The 20,248-nt window shown below is 35.1% G+C and overlaps 1 protein-coding gene across 7 annotated transcripts in view; it reads left to right on the top strand.

Moving 5' to 3' along the window:
• LOC138329433 (DENN domain-containing protein 5B-like) overlaps nt 1–19,912 on the top strand; it is a 34,477-nt gene extending 14,565 nt beyond the window's left edge. For 2 of the 7 annotated variants that reach the window (XM_069276434.1, XM_069276445.1), the window contains 17 exons: nt 465–497; nt 1,968–2,093; nt 2,229–2,375; nt 3,109–3,205; nt 4,007–4,069; nt 5,628–5,699; nt 8,427–8,559; nt 8,734–8,862; nt 9,217–9,338; nt 9,526–9,671; nt 12,418–12,536; nt 12,645–12,742; nt 13,660–13,737; nt 15,242–15,324; nt 15,714–15,840; nt 16,132–16,306; nt 16,703–19,912. In XM_069276434.1, the coding sequence (XP_069132535.1) occupies nt 465–497; nt 1,968–2,093; nt 2,229–2,375; nt 3,109–3,205; nt 4,007–4,069; nt 5,628–5,699; nt 8,427–8,559; nt 8,734–8,862; nt 9,217–9,338; nt 9,526–9,671; nt 12,418–12,536; nt 12,645–12,742; nt 13,660–13,737; nt 15,242–15,324; nt 15,714–15,840; nt 16,132–16,306; nt 16,703–16,886 (1,932 nt within the window). In that variant the 3' untranslated portion in view covers nt 16,887–19,912. The remainder of the gene's footprint in view (nt 1–464; nt 498–1,967; nt 2,094–2,228; nt 2,376–3,108; nt 3,206–4,006; nt 4,070–5,627; nt 5,700–8,426; nt 8,560–8,733; nt 8,863–9,216; nt 9,339–9,525; nt 9,672–12,417; nt 12,537–12,644; nt 12,743–13,659; nt 13,738–15,241; nt 15,325–15,713; nt 15,841–16,131; nt 16,307–16,702) is intronic. The other 5 variants (XM_069276451.1, XM_069276458.1, XM_069276474.1 and 2 more) reach the window with 4 other exon arrangements.
• The last annotated feature ends 336 nt before the right edge of the window (nt 19,913–20,248 follow it).

Genomic DNA, 20,248 nt, shown 5'->3' on the forward strand with positions numbered 1-20,248 from the left:
AATTAATTGACCAATCAAATTGCTTCTTGCAACTGCTCGCTTGAAGAGTTCCAATTCCGTTCCACAGTTGAAGTATCGGAGTGTCTCACCTTGTTCATATAGTAGGGGTAGGTTATTATATTTTTTATCAAACCAGAAGCATACGCCTGTGATACGACCAGGTTTGTTGAAATGAAAGACCTTGATATTCATTTGTTGGAGGGATGAAATATGTTCAAATTTTCAATTACCTAATATCTTGTCTGTAGCATGCCTGTTGTTTATTTATTTGATGGTCGATATCAGGTGAGTGTATTGGACTTATAGAGCCTTTGTTTTTGCAGTTTTGAACCAATTGTGGAGAAAAAAACCCATTAATGTTAAAGAAATTTGAAGAGTTATAGTGGTATATGTTTAATATTAGGATAAATTTTGTTTATTATGATTTTCTATGGGGGCTTGTGTTTCTATTATTTTAAATGAAGGCTCTGGCACAGAGGCATGCCAAAATGTGGCTCGTGAGTACATCTTGAGTTTTGTGCTTTAATTTGTTTCCATTGTACAGTCTGCAAAGCAATCTCTAGGTCACATCCTCAAACATTGACAAATTCTAGATCACATTATTATTCACTACATTTGCTGTTTCTTCTCTAAATCTGATACATCAAGTTCTATTTGTTTAGACTTTAGAAACATTCAATGGCCTAAATGTAATGAAATTATGAAATATGTATATATATGGTCTCCAACCCTCTAAGGACCTGAGGGGCAGGACAATATAGGAAAAACAAGTCTGAATGATTGAATTCTTATTTGAAAAACCTTTCTTCAACAGAATTTCCAAATTGATGAATATGGACTCTCATAAAATTAAAATTATCTTATATAAATTTAAAAGTTTGAGTTTACAATTCTCAACAGTATAGAAGGGGTTTCCTTAAAATAATATCAGTTTTTTTGTACTTGCACAATTCTCAGCTTCCTATGAAGAATTGGACAAAACAGACCTAGTTGTATTTTTGCTTACCATTAGAAGTTTTTCTGATTTAAATAAAAAAAAAATTCATTCATTGCCTGTTGAGTTACCGGTAATAATCTCTGTTACTTTAATGTACAGATACAAACTCATAACTTTGTCTGCCGTCATCTTTTATTGAAATACTTTTATTTTCTTTAGATAAATAATCAAATGAATGTTTCAGCATGATCTGATGATTATAAAATTCTTATTACGGCACATTGGAAATGTATTGCAAAATTGCCTGATACAGACATAAAAAAGCATGGTTATCATTGCCTGGTAACTCTGATTTTCTTGTAACAGTACTAATATCAATATCATTGCCTGATTCTCAAGAAACATGTCATGTTAATAGTTTGTACTCAGAAAGTATTGTGTTGGTTTATTTTGAATATGTGATAAAATGTTTTGATATATGTTTTGGTGTACAAAATGATTAAGTGCTCGTTTAAAAATTAATGTTGGTTCTAAAATTTCATTTTTAAGACATTATTTTTTTAGATGTTTGAAATAAAAATGTTTCTAACTGATAATTTTAGGTAAAAAAATATGAGAACAATTGTATTAACGCATATTAAATGTATACCTGGAAACAACAATGGAAAGTTATTTACAAATGATGAAATGTAATAAAACAGTAAATGAAATAAAGATATGTCACCACAGTTGTTATCACTTTAAGGCTTTCCAATAGTAGATCACCGGGAGTGGTATTGTCTTATCTAGAATTTATTTTAGAAACCTTTGAATCATTGTCAATATCAAATCAATTCAGAATTCGTGAATAATTAAAAGTTATGTTAAATAATAGCTTGTTCATTTAATGAAATTTAACATTTTCGTTTATTTGATTAGATATAACGGTGCTACAAAGTATGAATGGTTTACTGGTAAATGGGTTATGCAGATTAACAAATTGACTCTAAAAATAGTAAATAAAATAATTAAACTGTACTGTTTTTATCAGAAATACATGCAGGAGGCGAGAAGTAAAGGTCTACGTCAACCTAAACTGTCGGACATGTCAGCTGCCAGCATGGCCCAGACCAACTGGAAGTTTGTGGAGACTCTCCTACAGGAGTGCAAGTCTAAGGTAAGTGTAAACAAACTTTCCATATATTAGATAATAATTACAACACAGTGATAATACTGAAAATACCAATAAATGTTGATTCAAATAATAAAGTATATTTTGTATTATAAAATAAAATTTCTCTGATTTGTGCAGACCAAGCGTATGCTGGTGGATAAGATGGGTCACGAGGCGGTAGAGCTGGGTCACGGAAATATCACCGGGGTGGAGGAGAACACGCTAATCGCCAGTCTGTGTGACCTGCTGGAGAGGATCTGGGGTCACGGTATACAGTTTAAAAAGGTAAGGGTCACGGCATACAGTTTAAAAAGGTAGGGAGTTACGGCATACAGTTTAAAAAAGTAAGGGGTCACGGCATACAGTTTAAAAAGGTAAGGGGTCAAGACATACTGTTTAAAAAGGTAGGGGTCATGGCATACAGTTTAAAAAGGTGGGGGTCATGACATACAGTTAAAAAAAGTAAGGGGTAACAACATACAGTTTAAAAAGGTAAGGGGTCAGGGCATACAGTTTGAAAAAGTAAGGGATCACGGCATACAGTTTAAAAAGGTCGGGGTCACGGCATACAGTTTGAAAAAGTAAGGGATCAAGGCATACAGTTTAAAAAGGTAGGGATCATGGCATGCAGTTTAAAAAGGTTGGGGTCACGGCATACAGTTTAAAAAGGATGTACTGAAGTAACCATATTTCGGTATGAAACAGCTTCTGCAAAATTATCTACTTCATATTTATAAACACTTTGGCAAAGTGGCAAGATTATTCAGGAATAGATTTAGTAACCCTTAGGAAATATTTAGGAAAATTCCAAAATGCAATTAAGTGGAGACATATTTTACTATTGAAGGCATATTGAAGCAGGTCACCACATATTAAAGTCGAGGGAAATATCTAAACATGGCTGATTTGATGGTATTAACTCATTGGTCACTGAATGTCTAGAATGAACTGTTCAAATATGTCTCCAGGGGAGAATGAGTTAATAGAAGCTGACTGGGATTTAATTTCCTGTTTACAGGGCAAGTCTGCACTTTGGTCCCATTTGAAGAGTTTCCAGGAGTTAGAGGAATGTAACCAAGGCAACAAGTTCCTCGACACAAACCTTCTGTCACCAGGTACACCTCAATTATATCACTTTTAATATATCTGTACATAGATGAGAATTTACATATTGTAGGTAGGTCGTCGTTTCATATTAGTTCAGTTGTGTTTACTAGATTCTAACACTAGGGCCCCCTCTTTAACTATTTTAAGTAGTCATGAATTTATTTATCACTTACTAAACCTCTTCACATTGATTTTACAGAGTGTTTAGACTGTTTAAATAATTGCTGTATTGATTTGAAGCTGTCATATAAACTGTAGTAAATGGCTTAAAATCTATCATGTAGATAAACTAAAAAAAACTAACTGTGATTGTAATTAATCAATTAGTAAGTAATTGTTATGGAGTGATACTTTTTGCCTGTTCCTGATTTGCAGTGAGATATATTATGTAATGTTGTTGACTTTGGTGATTGCCTTCCCTTAATTTGTTGATCCATTGAAGATTTAAAATGTTCATCTATTTTTGGTAATAAACCAGATGTAACCATCTGTTCTTTCTCTCATAAAAATCATTAGTACTTTGGTCTCAGCTACCATGATTAAGTCAGTTCGACCTATAATTCAAACATTCAACAACAACAAAGTTTGATGGACTCTTATGCTGTAAATGTACTACTAAGGTGGGCGTTACATCTCTGTGATTGTTTCTACTAAATCAGTTATCACGCTGTCTTTCAGCTTCTACAGTTGCTATATTAAAGACATCACTTAATGTTCATACATAGGAATGATTGATTACTTGAAACCCTATACTGCCACATATAGGGTTATTTTCAGTAGTTATGATAAAGGTAATCCTATTAAATCAGGGGAGATAAGCCATCCCACCCGTAGCGACAGCTGGTTGGAGTGGGAACAGAGTCGGTGTATAGGTAAGCTATGGGTGTGGTCACTGTTATTATTTCAAGCCTTCAGTGGATCAGTTTGTGTTTTTCTATGTCATTAATTTTGGTGATCGGGATTAATCATTCAGTTGTAGCAGTTTTGATGTTTTAAGTTTGATTTTGTTTTTGACTTCGATTATAATAATTATTTTCTCTCATGAAATGAAGTGACATTTAGAATTACCCTTGTCCTCCTCCCTGTGACATCACATCATGTCCTGTTGTCTCTTACCCTGATTTCATATAGCGACAAGGACATTCATTATGTCTGACAAACATTATTATGTTTGAACATAAAACATTGTTATTTGTGTAATGAAGAATTTTCAGATTTCATTCTTCAATTAATTTATTTACTTTGATTATTTTTTGTCATTAATATACCTATTAATTATTTAAAGTGGATATATTTATTGAGACTGGACATAATCAGTGATTGGACTATCATAGTGAATCCCCAAAATGCTTTGTACAGTATTTCTATGAGGATATTTTTATTATCGGTATTAAAACATAGCATTTTCTACATTTATCTTGTAATTTTATATTGGCAATGGGGTATTTGTTAGAGCATTCTTCTGTGTAGTTTATGTTTTCTTTTATATTACTTTGGTTTAGTTTTAATACTAATTTGTAGATTTAGAAAGTTTTGTGGCAGAAGTGCATGGTTTTGTGAAAATATGATGAAATTACTTTGTCACCAGAATATTTACTATCATTTTCATTATATACATATACATTGTATCAACTTTCATAACCCATATGTTTAAAAAGTAATTTGGTTAACAACAATTTTGGGTGATGAAATATTTGATTATTTCTACAACATTTCTTTGTTTTTATTTTAACAAGCATATTTGCATATTCTATGGAAGATATCCACATTTGCGTTGTAACAAATAAAAGTGATAATGATTGGATGAATATTCACAAAATTGAATGAAGTGATAAAGCAAATCAACTTTTGAACAAGTACTTACTAGTAAGAGTAAAATACATTATGATATTTTATAATATTTTTTCAATATCATTAGAGAAGATATCTCTGGTTAAGTGGCAGAAAAAAATTTCAATGATGCCTTTTCTGTACTACTGAATACCTGTTTATGGTATGGTCAAATGTTTATTATACATTACTATCAAAATAAAGTCACTTGCACTTATACATACAATTTCTGAATTTTCATGTTATTCTATAGCTGTTTTTCATATCAAAATGAATTTTTCTGCACTATAATTTTACATGTAGAGAGTCTTTTTTTTTTTAAATTCTTTGACAAGATTTAGGGAAACAATTGAACCCAATTATCTAAATCTCATACAACTAAAACAATCCTGTTAATTGATAATTATAAGTATTATGTTGTGCTGGTTACACTAAGCAGTTTTTGACAATTTGGTGTTTCACTGTCTGTGAACCTGCTGATTTAGACATGAGAAGATTAAAAAAATGTTCTAAACATCCTGCCAATTTTGAGACAAAAAGGTTAAATTGTCCAGAAATTAAAGTTCCGGGTTAGATAATATCACATACTGTTTGCTCCAGACGATAAGCCAGAACTGGCTATGAACAAGGCCGAGTTATCGTCGGTAGTCGATGTGTATCTATCGATCTGTAGTAAGTAATGAGCTCTATCAGCACCCAAAAACCATATCAGTGTGGCGCTACCTCATCTACAACTCTGGTACAGGTCTGATTATTGTATACAACAAGTGCCTACCAGTACTAAGAAATACAAACCTAAAGTATTTATTCAGATTCATTCATTTGGTTTTTCAGTTGAAATGTCAACCAAATGAAAACTCTGCAATTTATCTAGGGTCATGGAAAAATCTCCACAACTGATGGTCTAGTCGACATTGTAAATTCTAATCTCAGTACAAAAGAAAAGTGCACATATGTGTAAATGTAATTATTGTTAATATAACTGTACCTGAATCAGCTATAGGATGTAGAAACAAAATATTGATATGGATATAGACGGTGTTGATGGCCAAACCTGACTGCCCAGTGGTCAGTTGAGCTTTATTGTTCACATCTGCTGTAGACTGTACACACAGTAGAGCTAGCCTCTCTGTCACCATGCCAGTCATCTCCATCTTTTTTAATAAAATTTGCCAGTTGTCATTTGTTTAAATATCATATTTCAAGCTGTGTAATTAATTGTTGTGTTTTCATTGCTTTCTCTTTTTTTTGAGAAAAAAATAAATAAAGGAATTTGATACTGTCATCGCTGTAAAATACCATTGTGTGTTAAAGTTGAGGACTTCCACTGTCATCACTGTAAAATACCATTGTGTGTTAAAGTTGAGGACTTCCAGGGACATTTTATGTTAATAGACATTGTTACATCATCAAGTCTCTTTTGCCTTGAAAGAATATGTAAACTTATTTTCATTGACTTATTTAGGGTTTTCATCAATTCCATTATAGATAAGATTTTCCATCCGAGATCCAAACTTCTATCCATGTTGTTATCTTACTGTGTCAGAAACTGTTTTGCAGTAAATCATTTATTGACAAATGTAGTCTTCCATGTCAAAAGACAAAACCTTAAAAAAAATTGCACCTGGAAATAAGTTTACATGATCTTAACCCATATTCATATTCACAATTCTAACTGAGTCAAATATTCTTGGGCTTACTTAATGTCATTACTGAACTATATATAGCAAACATTTAAGTATATAGGACCTATTATTTATAGAAGGAATATTATAGAGATTTATTTCCCTGTTTGGGGCCTCCTGAACTAATGCTGTCACCTGATTTCCTTTCTGGCCCTACTAGCTATGGCATGGTGTGTCCTGCGTAGGCGGTATCAGAACACGTGTACGTCATTCCGGTATAATTGTCTTGTCTTGTGTCGTTTCGTGTGGTTTTAGTTCAGTTGTCACCAATTTCTCCCTGTTTGTACATGCCTCAGAAATTTTCGTTACAGGTAGTTTGTTTTAAGTAGAAAGCAATCTTCTTTTTGTCTTCAAACTCGTTCTTTGTTCCATTACATTCTGCTGTTTTATGATAATATTCTGTGAATTGCTTTCATTGTGTTCTTTTTGCATTCTATTTTATTAGCCCATAGAATTCTTTGCATGCTAATATTCTGCTGAGAAGTGTCCTGCAGATTTCAGCATTACAGTTTCAGGAGGCACCCCGGGGTAACCCAGCTTGTTTATAATCTGACATCTTACCTGTAAAATCTGGTAGCAGGACATGCTTCATAATTCATCCTCTTCTAAGGCTGCTTAAAATGTCATTTTCATGTGAACGGTTGTATCACAAGACACAATGAAGGTGCTGAAATTTCACTTTAGTTCCAATTTCACACTGTTGATATGTGTCATGACTTGTACATGTTGTGTCCACATTTTACCTACAATCATTGGAACACTTTATTACCCTTTGAACATTCTTATCCAAAATATTTTTGTTCATGTTTCATTTTAGCATCATATTTAGCTTTTGATTTCTGTAACTATTCCACCTGCCATGTTCTGGTGCAGCTGTGTTGCCTGAATGTTTGAAATCTTTTAAGCGTTTTTTCCTACATCAGCTTATTATTACTCAGCTGTTTAGATTTCTTTATAGACCTAAAAAGACTCTGAAAATGCGTGTAGTAGTGATTCCTGATGCTATATTCATATATCAATGTTTCTGATGACTGTGTTTTATTACAATGCTACATAGATAAAATGATTTCTTGTTAGGATTTACACTCAACATTGAAGAGTTAAAACATTTTTGTCAATTAATAGCAGTTTCTGTGTCCCAGGTTATTTTGTTTAACTGCTAATATTAATAAGGAGCTAGTTTTAATTAGCTAATATTAATGTATGCATGTTAAAGGACAAGGTTGCTAACTCCAAATACAGAATTACTTTGTATGCATGTTTACACAGATAGCTTCTCTAACCAGCTTTGTTTAAACCTCAGTCATTCCTTCTGTTGTGGTTCAAATTTGCATGAAATAAAACAAAAATGGTATTAATGAAAGAGATATGAATTACATTGTACTTTTATATGCTAGGAATATCAGATAACTTTGTTTCTGACAGGTTAATATATGAATTATCTTACCTGAGCTTGTGAAATTTTGTTTTAAAAATTATTCATCATTCATATTTAAAATGCCTTATGTATGGCCTATATCAATGGGATCACAATTAAAATACATGAAATGTTTGTGGATACCTGTTTTTATGGTTTGAAGCTTTTGAATTATTTTGTGGGTAGAATTGGTCATGGGTAGTCTTTGCAGCAATAGTTAAACAACAACCATTATATATTGTATATGAATTCAGCTAGATAATTTCGTACAGTGACATTTGTATTTGTACCTTACAGATATGTCTGGGATGTCCATCACGGATGGGACGCGGTCACTAGAGCGTAAAACCCATCGCCGTAAAGGCAGTACTGGACGGATAGAGTTACCTACTCTCAACCCACTCCCCTCGTCGATTACGTTTGATTTAAGGTAAAATGATAAGTCTATGTCTCTCATTAATATCTCACAAATCTATCACACCATTTATACAACAGTATAAAGAATGGCAATGCATCATACTTATGTAAAAGAATCCTTAACATTATATGAATGAATACTATATTTCGTTATTTATAGAGCTGAGTATAATTTGTCTCCCACCAGGAAAGTACAGCAGATGACTGAGATCCGGACAGATGTAGGTTACGCCAGAGCCTGGGTCAGACTGGCACTGGAGAAGAAGGTCTTGTCAGCCCATCTCAAGATCTTACTGGGGAACTCTGAACTACTCAAGTTAGTGGTTAAATCTTACTTGACATCTCTAAACTACTCATGTACATGTGAGATATAAACTTACTGGGCTACTTTAAACTACTTGACTACTCAACTCTGATCTCCATGTACAGTGTACTTGGAATAGTGGTTAGAATTACTTATAACTCAGAACTACTCAGGTTAGTGGTCAAAACCTGTAAAGCAACTCCAGATCTATGAACTATGCAAATAAATACTTAATCCTGAGAATACACCTTGAGTAACTATGTATCTATATTTGCCCTTTGGTTTTAAGCTTTCTATGTTTTACATATGAATGGTACCTTACCTTTTGATTTGATAATTAGCTATATTTATATTTGTTAATCACAGGAGCCTATATAAGCGGTACGCATTCCTACGATGTGAGGATGAGAGAGAACAGTTCCTGTACCATCTCCTATCACTGAATGCTGTTGACTATTCCTGCTTTACCAACAGTTTCACCAAAACAAGTAAGTTACCAAATTTGATTTGGCCCTCCTGTATCACTAAATACCCTCATTTATAATGCTGTTGTTATGGTACAAATGTGAATTGTTTGTTTGGCGCCTTCAGTATGAATAGATAAAATCAGTCATTTCCCTTTATACCTTCTGTCTTGTTATACCTTGATATCCACGATGTACACTTCTGTTCCAGTGGTGCCCTATAAAATCCTAATCTACCCTTGTCCTAAGTTTGGATGTTCTACAACGAGTGCCAATCCCTGGATCAACCTGGCTGGCCAGGCGGGAGAAACAGGGGTCACAGAGATACCGAAAGGTCTCCTCGAATTCAACCTTGAGGTAGGTAACAGAGATACCGTAAGGTCTCATCAAGTATAACCTGGAGGTAGGTCACAGAGATACCGAAAGGTCTCATCAAGTATAACCTGGAGGTAGGTCACAGAGATACCGAAAGGTCTCATCAAGTATAACCTGGAGGTAGGTCACAGAGATACCGAAAGGTCTCATCAAGTATAACCTGGAGGTAGGTACAGAGATACCGAAAGGTCTCATCAAGTATAACCTGGAGGTAGGTCACAGAGATACCGAAAGGTCTCATCAAGTATAACCTGGAGGTAGGTCACAGAGATACCGAAAGGTCTCATCAAGTATAACCTGGAGGTAGGTCACAGAGATACCGAAAGGTCTCATCAAGTTAACCTGGAGGTAGGTCACAGAGATACCGAAAGGTCTCATCAAGTATAACCTGGAGGTAGGTCACAGAGATACCGAAAGGTCTCATCAAGTATAACCTGGAGGTAGGTCACAGAGATACCGAAAGGTCTCTCGAGTTCAACCTGGAGGTAGGTCACAGAGATACCGAAAGGTCTCATCAAGTATAACCTGGAGGTAGGTCACAGAGATACCGAAAGGTCTCATCAAGTATAACCTGGAGGTAGGTCACAGAGATACCGAAAGGTCTCATCAAGTATAACCTGGAGGTAGGTCACAGAGATACCGAAAGGTCTCATCAAGTTATAACCTGGAGGTAGGTCACAGAGATACCGAAAGGTCTCCTCAGAGTTCAACCTGGAGGTTAGGTCACAGAGATACCGAAAGGTCTCATCAAGTATAACCTGGAGGTAGGTCACAGAGATACGAAAGGTCTCATCAAGTATAACCTGGAGGTAGGTCACAGAATACCGAAAGGTCTCATCAAGTATAACCTGGAGGTAGGTCACAGAAATACCGAAAGGTCTCATCAAGTATAACCTGGAGGTAGGTCACAGAGATACCAAAGGTCTCCTCAAGTCATAACCTGGAGGTAGGTCACAGAGATACCGAAAGGTCTCATCAAGTATCAACCTGGAGGTAGGTCACAGAGATACCGAAAGTCTCATCAAGTATAACCTGGAGGTAGGTCACAGAGATACCAAAAGGTCTCATCAAGTATAACCTGGAGGTAGGTCACAGAGATACCGAAAGGTCTCATCAAGTCAACCTGGAGGTAGGTCACAGAGATACCGAAAGGTCTCATCAAGTATCAACCTGGAGGTAGGTCACAGAGATACCGAAAGGTCTCATCAAGTATAACCTGGAGGTAGGTAACAGAGATACCAAAAGGTCTCATCAAGTATAACCTGGAGGTAGGTAACAGAGATACCAAAAGGTCTCATCAAGTATAACCTGAAGGTAGGTCACAGAGATACCGAAAGGTCTCCTCGAGTTCAACCTTGAGGTAGGTCACAGAGATACCAAAAGGTCTCCTCAAGCTCAACCTGGAGGTAGGTCACAGAGATACCGAAAGGTCTCCTCGAGTTCAACCTGGAGGTAGGTAACAGAGATACCGAAAGGTCTCATCAAGTTCAACCTGGAGGTAGGTCACAGAGATACCAAAAGGTCTCCTCAAGTTCAACCTGGAGGTAGGTCACAGAGATACCGAAAGGTCTCCTCGAGTTCAACCTGGAGGTAGGTCACAGAGATACCAAAAGGTCTCCTCAAGTTCAACCTGGAGGTAGGTCACAGAGATACCGAAAGGTCTCCTCGAGTTCAACCTGGAGGTAGGTAACAGAGATACCAAAAGATCTCCTCGAGCTCAACCTGGAGGTAGGTCACAGAGATACCGAAAGGTCTCCTCGAGTTCAACCTGGAGGTAGGTAACAGAGATACCAAAAGATCTCCTCGAGCTCAACCTGGAGGTAGGTCACAGAGATACTGAAAGGTCTCCTCGAGTTCAACCTGGATGTAGGTAACAGAGATACCGAAAGGTCTCCTCGAATTCAACCTGGAGTTAGGTCACAGAGATACCAAAAGGTCTCCTCAAGTTCAACCTGGAGGTAGGTCACAGAGATACCGAAAGGTCTCCTCGAGTTCAACCTGGAGGTAGGTCACAGAGATACCGAAAGGTCTCCTCGAGTTCAACCTGGAGGTAGGTCACAGAGATACCAAAAGGTCTCCTCGAGCTCAACCTGGAGGTAGGTCACAGAGATACCGAAAGGTCTCCTCGAGTTCAACCTGGAGGTAGGTAACAGAGATACCAAAAGATCTCCTCGAGCTCAACCTGGAGGTAGGTCACAGAGATACCGAAAGGTCTCCTCGAGTTCAACGTGGAGGTAGGTAACAGAGATACCGAAAGGTCTCCTCGAATTCAACCTGGAGTTAGGTCACAGAGATACCAAAAGGTCTCCTCGAGTTCAACCTGAAGGTAAGTAACAGAGATACTGAAAGGTCTCCTCGAATTCAACCTGGAGGTAGGTCACAGAGATACCAAAATGTCTCCTCGAGTTCAACACAGAGATACCAAAAGTCTCTTCTTGTTGCCTAAAAAAGTCAGTCATATAGGTAAAGCAAGTGTCTGCAATATCAACAGGAAGGTATGTCATAGAGATGTCCTTCATGTGCAATCTAGAAGTATATCATAAGTATATAAATGTACTAAATATTGCCTCTGCTTCAACCTAGAGATAGGTTACAGATACCAAAAGGTCACTTCTAGGTTCACCTAGAGATATATGCTATAGGATGTAATTTAGGTTAATTCTAGTAATTGTAGAGATAAATTTATTAAGATATACATTTATGTATATGAATTTTGTTTTTGTTTCAGCATAAAAACCTTGGTGTGTTGACTACATTACGGATTGGCCATGATAATAGTGGTTTGACACCGCGGTGGTTAGTCGACTATGTACTGGTACGCAACGACCTCACAGGACACGTCTATAAGTAAGTTGTCATTTTATATACAGGAAGTAGTGGATTTTTGTATAACATCATGGAATTTAAAATGTTTTTTTCAAGTGCAGCATTTGATGTTTGAATTATGTGTTCCAGGTTTAACTGTGGTCGATGGCTTGGGAAGGGTGTCGATGATGGGAGTACAGAGCGCCTCCTGGTGGCAGAAGTTCTCCCTAAAACATCTGATATGGACGGTAACTATTACCTGTGCCAGACTTCATTTAAATGATTCAAGGCTAGCAGACTGACTTGTTATTTATGCCTAATTTCATATAGAGGATACAGTAAACTCAACGTACATAAAACATTGACTATAATGAAGAAGAAATGACAGTTTTATTGACCTCCTTATATGTACATGCATTTCACTATATGTAATTTATGGAATATTTGTCTATGCAATATTTTTATCTGATGTCCATTGGCAATATGTGCCTTTTCCAATGCTATATACTGTAAACTTGGAAATTTTCTCGGGTGGTTAATTTCAGGATATCCTTCTATAAACTATACATGTGGGGGTTATTTTCACGATCTTGTGGCATTCACGTAAATTATAAAAATCCTATAGTTGCCTCCCTTGATACCTGTTTGACCTTAGATTCTTATGGAGGGTGTTCTGTATGAATGTTAAATCTGAATACATATCATTACATCATACAGTTCTGGTCTGATCAATTTGACCCATGCTTTTATACATATCTGCTGTGCAGCGACCCTGTAAACAACTGGACGCGGGCCAGGATGTCAGTCTTATGTTTTCTAATCATATGTATAAGTGTCTTTTGTTAAAAAAGGTTCAAGGTATTATCTATAAATAGCTGTTGTTTGTTTGGGATTTTTTTGCGAATAAGTTAACTTTGTGTAATAAGCATAAATTTCCCCCTCTCTCAAACTACATTGTAATAACATGTGATGCTTAATGATATGTGGCTTTTCTCTGATCTCCAAGATTAAAAAAACTTGTTGTTTGTTTATTTATTTCTTAAATGATATGTTAAAACTCTCTTGCCATCAGAAAAAGATATTTGAGTACAATATACTGGTCTTGGCTTGATGATATGTAGTAAAGCATATTAATGATGTGTTAATTATGTTGTATGATCTCCAGGTCTGGACCTAGCTGTGCTAGCTTCATCGTCACCCAGAAGTATGTCACCAAACTCTCCTAAAAAGTCCTCTGATCAGAGTAAGTATACATATATCCTATACTGCTTATGTATATGGAGTGGAGACATCAATACCTTAACAGACATACAATATATATATATACGGTAAACCTCCGGTTAATTCGAACCGCTGGATAGTTCGAACACGCAATTTTTTCCAGAAAAACGATAACTTTTTAGCTAGTGATAGTTCGAACACTGACTTTTTATAATAAATCCTATTTCGGATAGTTCGAACACGTCAAATTATGAACGTAAAAGTTTTTTGTCGGCAAATCGGCGCATTTTGCATATTGCAACAGTTTTGATGTTTGAAATATAGATTGTATAAATGATTATTATAATGACCATTAGACAGATAAGTAATGAACATTTTAAGTCATAAATAAAAATTATTTATGCTGATATATCGTACACAAAGCAGCAAGGCCAAATGTTTAATCTTAGGCCCCGACAATGTATATTAAAATTCGCTGTACCTGATGGAAACACGTGGAAGAAATCGCCAATGTTTGTTATGTCCAATCTAAACACAGATATCAGTTTAAGTCGACATTGAAATATGTATTCAATCTATCTTTAGTCAGCCGATCAAGGTGTTAAATTACCTGTAAACATGTGCCTCACGCTGGCTTGGACAGGCCAGTTACGAGGTGTCACAGCGAGCATCATAAGCCAGCCGCTGGGTCACAGCAAGTAGTTGTGATAACATATTCAACTCCAGCCAAAACAACCCACGTGTTGGGTAATTAAACAATAGATACGTAGCTTTTCATCAGGTTAAAACTAGTTACGTAATTTTAGAAGCAGACAATATGCAATCGGGTTTTGGAAATCTGACAGTCACAGTGCGATTGTGACCTACTATTACGAACTGAATGTAAACAAATATTTTCAGCAGCAGTTTCGTAAATGCAACCGGACTTTCTTTAACTAAAAAAGTAAATAAATTAATATAACAAGGTCTAACTAGATTTTCTGTGGTTTAAATAAAGTTTCTATCTCAGTTAACGGACGTCGATGTAAATTCTAGGCCGCGATCGTGAACGGTGCTGTGTGGGGCCTTGTCCACGTGCACATATATGCATGCAGCTTCTGCTACGCAATTAATTATAAATTCACAAATTAAATGCTAATGTTTACGAGAAAATGATTGAAAACATTATCTTCAGGAAACTAAATACTTTTCCTATAGATTTTCTGCCTTACATTGCTTATGCTAGGTACATCGGTACTCAAAACTGATTTTTACCGATTTCAACTCGGATAGTTCGAACTCACGATTTTTTCCTGAAGATTAATTTCAGATAATTCGAACTGGTCCATCAATATTTATCTAATTTTGTTCGAACTAACCAAAGGTTTACCGTATGATCTGTGTTATGCAATGGAAAAGATGAATAGAATCTTTACAGGTTACTGTTTCCAAAACGACAAACTAGTATCCTTTATTGTAAACAATTTCTTAAATCAAACCAATATAAATCTCATAAAATGCTTACATTATTTTATCTTTTATTTTAGATTTGAAAATTCCAATGATCCAAGAGATGCTTGGCCATGCTGTAAATAATTTAGTAAAACACTACTACAAGCCTGAGAAAGAGGTATGCTTCTTTATACATTACACACTGTTCAATCAGTATACCCCCTGTAACAAAGTTAAGTGAGGGTATACTTGTATTGGGTTATCCATCCGTCCCTCTTTCTATCTGTAGACACAACTTTGTGCAGCAAACTCCTCCTTAACTACGTGACAGATTTTGATAAAATTTGGTACGCAGAATCCTGACACAAAGGGAAGTTGAGTAAACCATATAGGGTTCTGCAATGTCCCCTATTAATGGGGTTGTTACTAAATTTGTGTAGCGGGGGGTATTAGTTGTCCACTATGGCGACAATGCTAGTGTTTGGTCTGGTTATATTGCAATATCAATATAAAATTTGTTCATGTTTAATGTTATATGGCGTCCCTTATAACAATACTGTGTTGCAGAGAGGCAGTCTGACATTCCTACTATGTGGAGACCGTGGACTGGTACACTGTATGGAGCTGGTATTCCAAAGTGGTTTCAGGTCCTCACGACTCTTCCGCAACAAGTTCTTCATCTGGGATTATCTAGGTAAATCATATGATTATTTGAAGACCATGTACAGGTAAATTGTAAATTTGAGCTAGTCATTTGATTACCTGGTATTAAAGTAGAACATGATTGATTATAATGGTCATTTGATAGTTATGTCATATTTCAGTGAAATAATTATGATGAAATGTTTTTCCTTTTTTAGTATAATAAATAAATTGAAAATGTTTTAGATTTGAAATTTTTATTAACAAAGAAGTAAATTTCAGCCTTAATTCTTTTCTGGTCTCTGTATCTACAGAGAAGGTTTTCTGGTCTCTGTATCTACAGAGAAGGTGAAAGGTCACTTTGAGTGCGTCTTGAGTGGCGAGGTGAGACGACCGATGACAGAAGGCGCCAAAGCTGGCTATTGGCTCTTCTGTAACATACTCAGTAAGATCAACAGTGCTGCTGAGACAGTGGGCAAGGACGGCAAGTTCCAGATCTTTGTCTGTGTCGGCATCAGGTGGGCATTTTTAACTTGTAAATTATCATTCTGTCTAATGGTAAAATATATTTGTTGGTGGATTTCTTGGTTTACTTTATAGTGGTATAAACTATAACAGTATTGTATAAATAAAATTATGCAAATAGACAAAATGAAGATTATTAACATTTATGTGGCACGGTAATTCATTCAGAAATTGATAAAGCATATAATTAGGATTACTGTATTTATGTATAGTAATTATTAATAAAGCTTATGTTGAAAGTTTGAGAAAAATCTTTGAAAAGTCAATATTTTGTTTAGTGTTTAAGTGAGCAAGTGATAGGGCAGAAGAGGGGGCGGCTTTCTGATTTTCTAGTTATGAAGGGTGCGCGAAATGGTAATGTAAGGTGATATATTTTTGTTTCTCTTCAGGGACCATGTGATTCAGAAGATGTTGCCCCTGATAGCCAACACCCCGGTAACAGCCACCATGTTTGAGGAGCACTCCTTCTTCCGAGACCCGAGCCTTACAAACTACCTCGTACACATCCTGGGTACGCTGGATGAGTTCCATATCGTACTGGAGGCATCACTACTACGAGGGTTAAACATTTAATCAGCAAGAGTCTCACTTCTTAATGAGGATGTAACTAGCAGAGAATTCACACTTAAAAGGGGTTTAATTAGTGGAAACTTCTTTATTTTTTTAGTGTTCAATCAATGGTTACATTATCGTCACGGTGATTTGATTTGTGATAAGTTCATTATCACAAAAGTTTGATCAGTAGTATAGAAATTATTTTATGACAATATTAGTGCAAGGGGAGACTATTCCGGATTAACTGTTACAAGGTTTTTTGTAAGACTTCATTCATCTAGTCTACATCATTACATAGATTTAATTAACAAAGACAAACAGGAGGTGGATATTTTACATAAGTTCTTTTTGATTAGAGTGCCGTTTTAGAATGTTATCCCAGTAATATTAAACGGAAGTGTTCACTAGTCCTTAATGAATATAATGGTCACTGTCTCCTGTCTGTATTGCTTGCAGCTGAGAAACCATTAACAGTAGTGCTAATAAAAGATGAGTTGTCTCCCCTGATAATAATCTTTGAAATTACTTAAAATATTGTTGAATCATCCATGTAGTTGATTATTGTACTATTTTTTGGCTGGGCACTTATAACACAATCAGGTTTGTCCCTTATAAAGAGCATTATAATATTTTCTTTTTTATTTCAACTGAATGTAAATATCTGTGATAAAAGAGAGGGCATGATCCAGAGATGTGAGTCCCTACCGTAATAGTAGAATTGTTTTACTGTAAAGTTGTTAGTTATGATTTGTTTCAGTATTTTGAGAATTTATTTTTTGAAATAAAACAATAGAATGGAAAGCATGTTGATAGAAAAAGTCAACAAGCATGCTATACCTTTAAAGTTTCTAGGAATCAAATAATTTAATTATAAAAGTCAACAGTACATTTCAGTTCTCTTGAAAATTTTATTTTTTTAAATAGGTCAAAATAAAGCAGGTTTATATCTAGACTAAGAATGAGTTACCTGAAAATCTTTTTGTCTGGTTTACTTAATAGATGTTATTAATAATTTAAATCAAATCTTCTATGTAAAACATTTCACATTTATATAACACCAGTTCTATTAAACTTGAGTAGTTGATGACCTTGTACTTTCTCTTGTGCAATCACTACGCAAATAGAACTGTTAGCCTATTTTCTTATCTCACTTATGTTATAAATTTGTATGTTATGGAATGATGAATATATATTTGTATTGTTAAACTATCCTTTCACAATTGACCATATTAGGTCAATGTTTTTTCTCCGGTTGATCAGACATTTCTCTTGTTAACAGGATATAAAACACAAACTGTTCAACCCAAACCTTTCAGATAGGGTTTCTAGTCGGGCCTTGAGAGCCCCCTATGAATTCTGAAATCACTGCACTACAGTATTTAAATCTCTGTGCCATCCTGCATCCATGTACCTGCCTGGAGTTCCTTATTTCTAGTCCCTGGAGATTGATAGACAGTAGTGTTCCTGTCATGTTGACATTTATTGGTATACAGGAACTAGATGCGTATCATGTCACTTTCCAGCATGGATAGGATCTGTCAATGTTTTGGCCCTGATTTCTTGAAACAAACCTAACTCAAAAACAGACTGAATAAGAGATGAATTAAGTTTTGATTAAATCAATGTTTTTTGTTTCAAGAAATTTGGGCCTGGTGATATTTTTGTGTGCAATATTTTAGGTCATTGCAAACAAATTGTATTGCAATTTATTTAATTTACAAAATTACATGCCTATCCCACCGAAGCAGTCATAACCTTGATATGACATCATATTTTTCATGGTTTGCTCAATTTAAAATATTGTTTTCTTTGTCCTTTACATAAGATCATTCTTGTAGCTAAATTTCTAGACGTCTTTACCTTTGAATAATCCAGATTTTATCTAATTATTTTATTATTTTTTAAACGCACTTATCATAACTAAAACGGTCCCACTGCACAAAAAAGTTGTAAAGTAAGGAGGAATCGGTCTCAGAAATGTCAACAGATCATTTTCAAAGGCATATAAGATTTTGTGTAATTATGTAAATATGATAAAGTGGGTTAATGATTATCCAAGAGAGATATTTGTTGACTCTTTGTACAAGTTATTGAAGTCCAAGAGAGGGTGTATGGCTTTGTATATGCCTTGTTTGTGTGTTTATGACAGGGTAATATTTTAATGACTCGTAAGTACAACTTAGTTATGTTTCTGAAAGAGATGGCATTCGATGTGACTGAGATTCAGAACTTTGTGTGTTACAGGGAGGTAGGGACTTCAATATGTCTAAAAGTGATGTGATATGTTTACAAGTATGTTAAAATTTTTATGATACAATTTTACACGTCTAGTAATTTTTATGGAATGACTCCCTGTTAAAAATGATTTTGTACTTGTGAAGGTATGTAACAGGAGTTTTGCTCTATAAGTCTATACAGTACTCAGTAAGATATTTATGATAAGATATTTGTCAAAGTTTACAAGGATCCGTTTTGAAAAAAAATGTAAAACGAAATCTATGATTGGGTGATGCGAGAGAGTAAGATGTATGGTTGAATGAGAGACAATCAAACATACAGTACATTTTATTTGTATATAAATTAATGTGAGAGATTGAGAGGTTAATATATGATACACCAATATGAGATTATTATAAGTGTATTATATAATTAGGGGTTATGTATGGTGTACCAAATATGATTGTTATTGTATAATTTAAGGAGTTGATGTATGGTATATTGTATAATTTAAGGAGTTGATGCATGGTATATACCAATACAAGAGGTTAATTACAATACATACTGTGTAATTGGGTTTACTGTTGTACAGAGGGGATATATTTACATGTACAACAAGGAAGGAATTATGCATGATGCTTACTCCTATATTTAAATATTTGATACTTGACATTTTACCAAGACAGAGAGCAAGTCCTTCATGTGTGGGTGACACCTGTTTATCTTTTTCTACATGTGTAGTGTACTTTGTTGGAATTTGATACTCGATATTTCCATGAAGGCTATGTGTGTGCTGTTGAATTGCAATAAACATGATGAATCCTTAATCTTTTGTGTTTGTATGTTGCCTTTTAGCTATTGACTAATATTAGAAAATCTCTCTTTAGGAGACTGGATTATCAATTTGTATATTCTGCTTGGCTTTGCTGTAAAAATACATGAGCAATGGAGCACAGAGAAACTTAGATAATCTTATTAAGTTATCTCCCTTCAAAGCTGTTGTCTCACATTTGCAGGAAAGATTTTAAAGATTTCTGTTCTCTTATTAAGTTATTATTCGTGATGGCTTTATGTCAAAGTCAACATGTCTTCTCTGCTTGTTTTGTCCCATTACCATATTCAAATAACTAAATAATGTGTAACTGTACAATTCAGGTATTAGT

This window comes from Argopecten irradians, chromosome 1 (genome assembly GCF_041381155.1).
Source record: "Argopecten irradians isolate NY chromosome 1, Ai_NY, whole genome shotgun sequence".
NCBI lineage: Eukaryota > Metazoa > Mollusca > Bivalvia > Pectinida > Pectinidae > Argopecten > Argopecten irradians.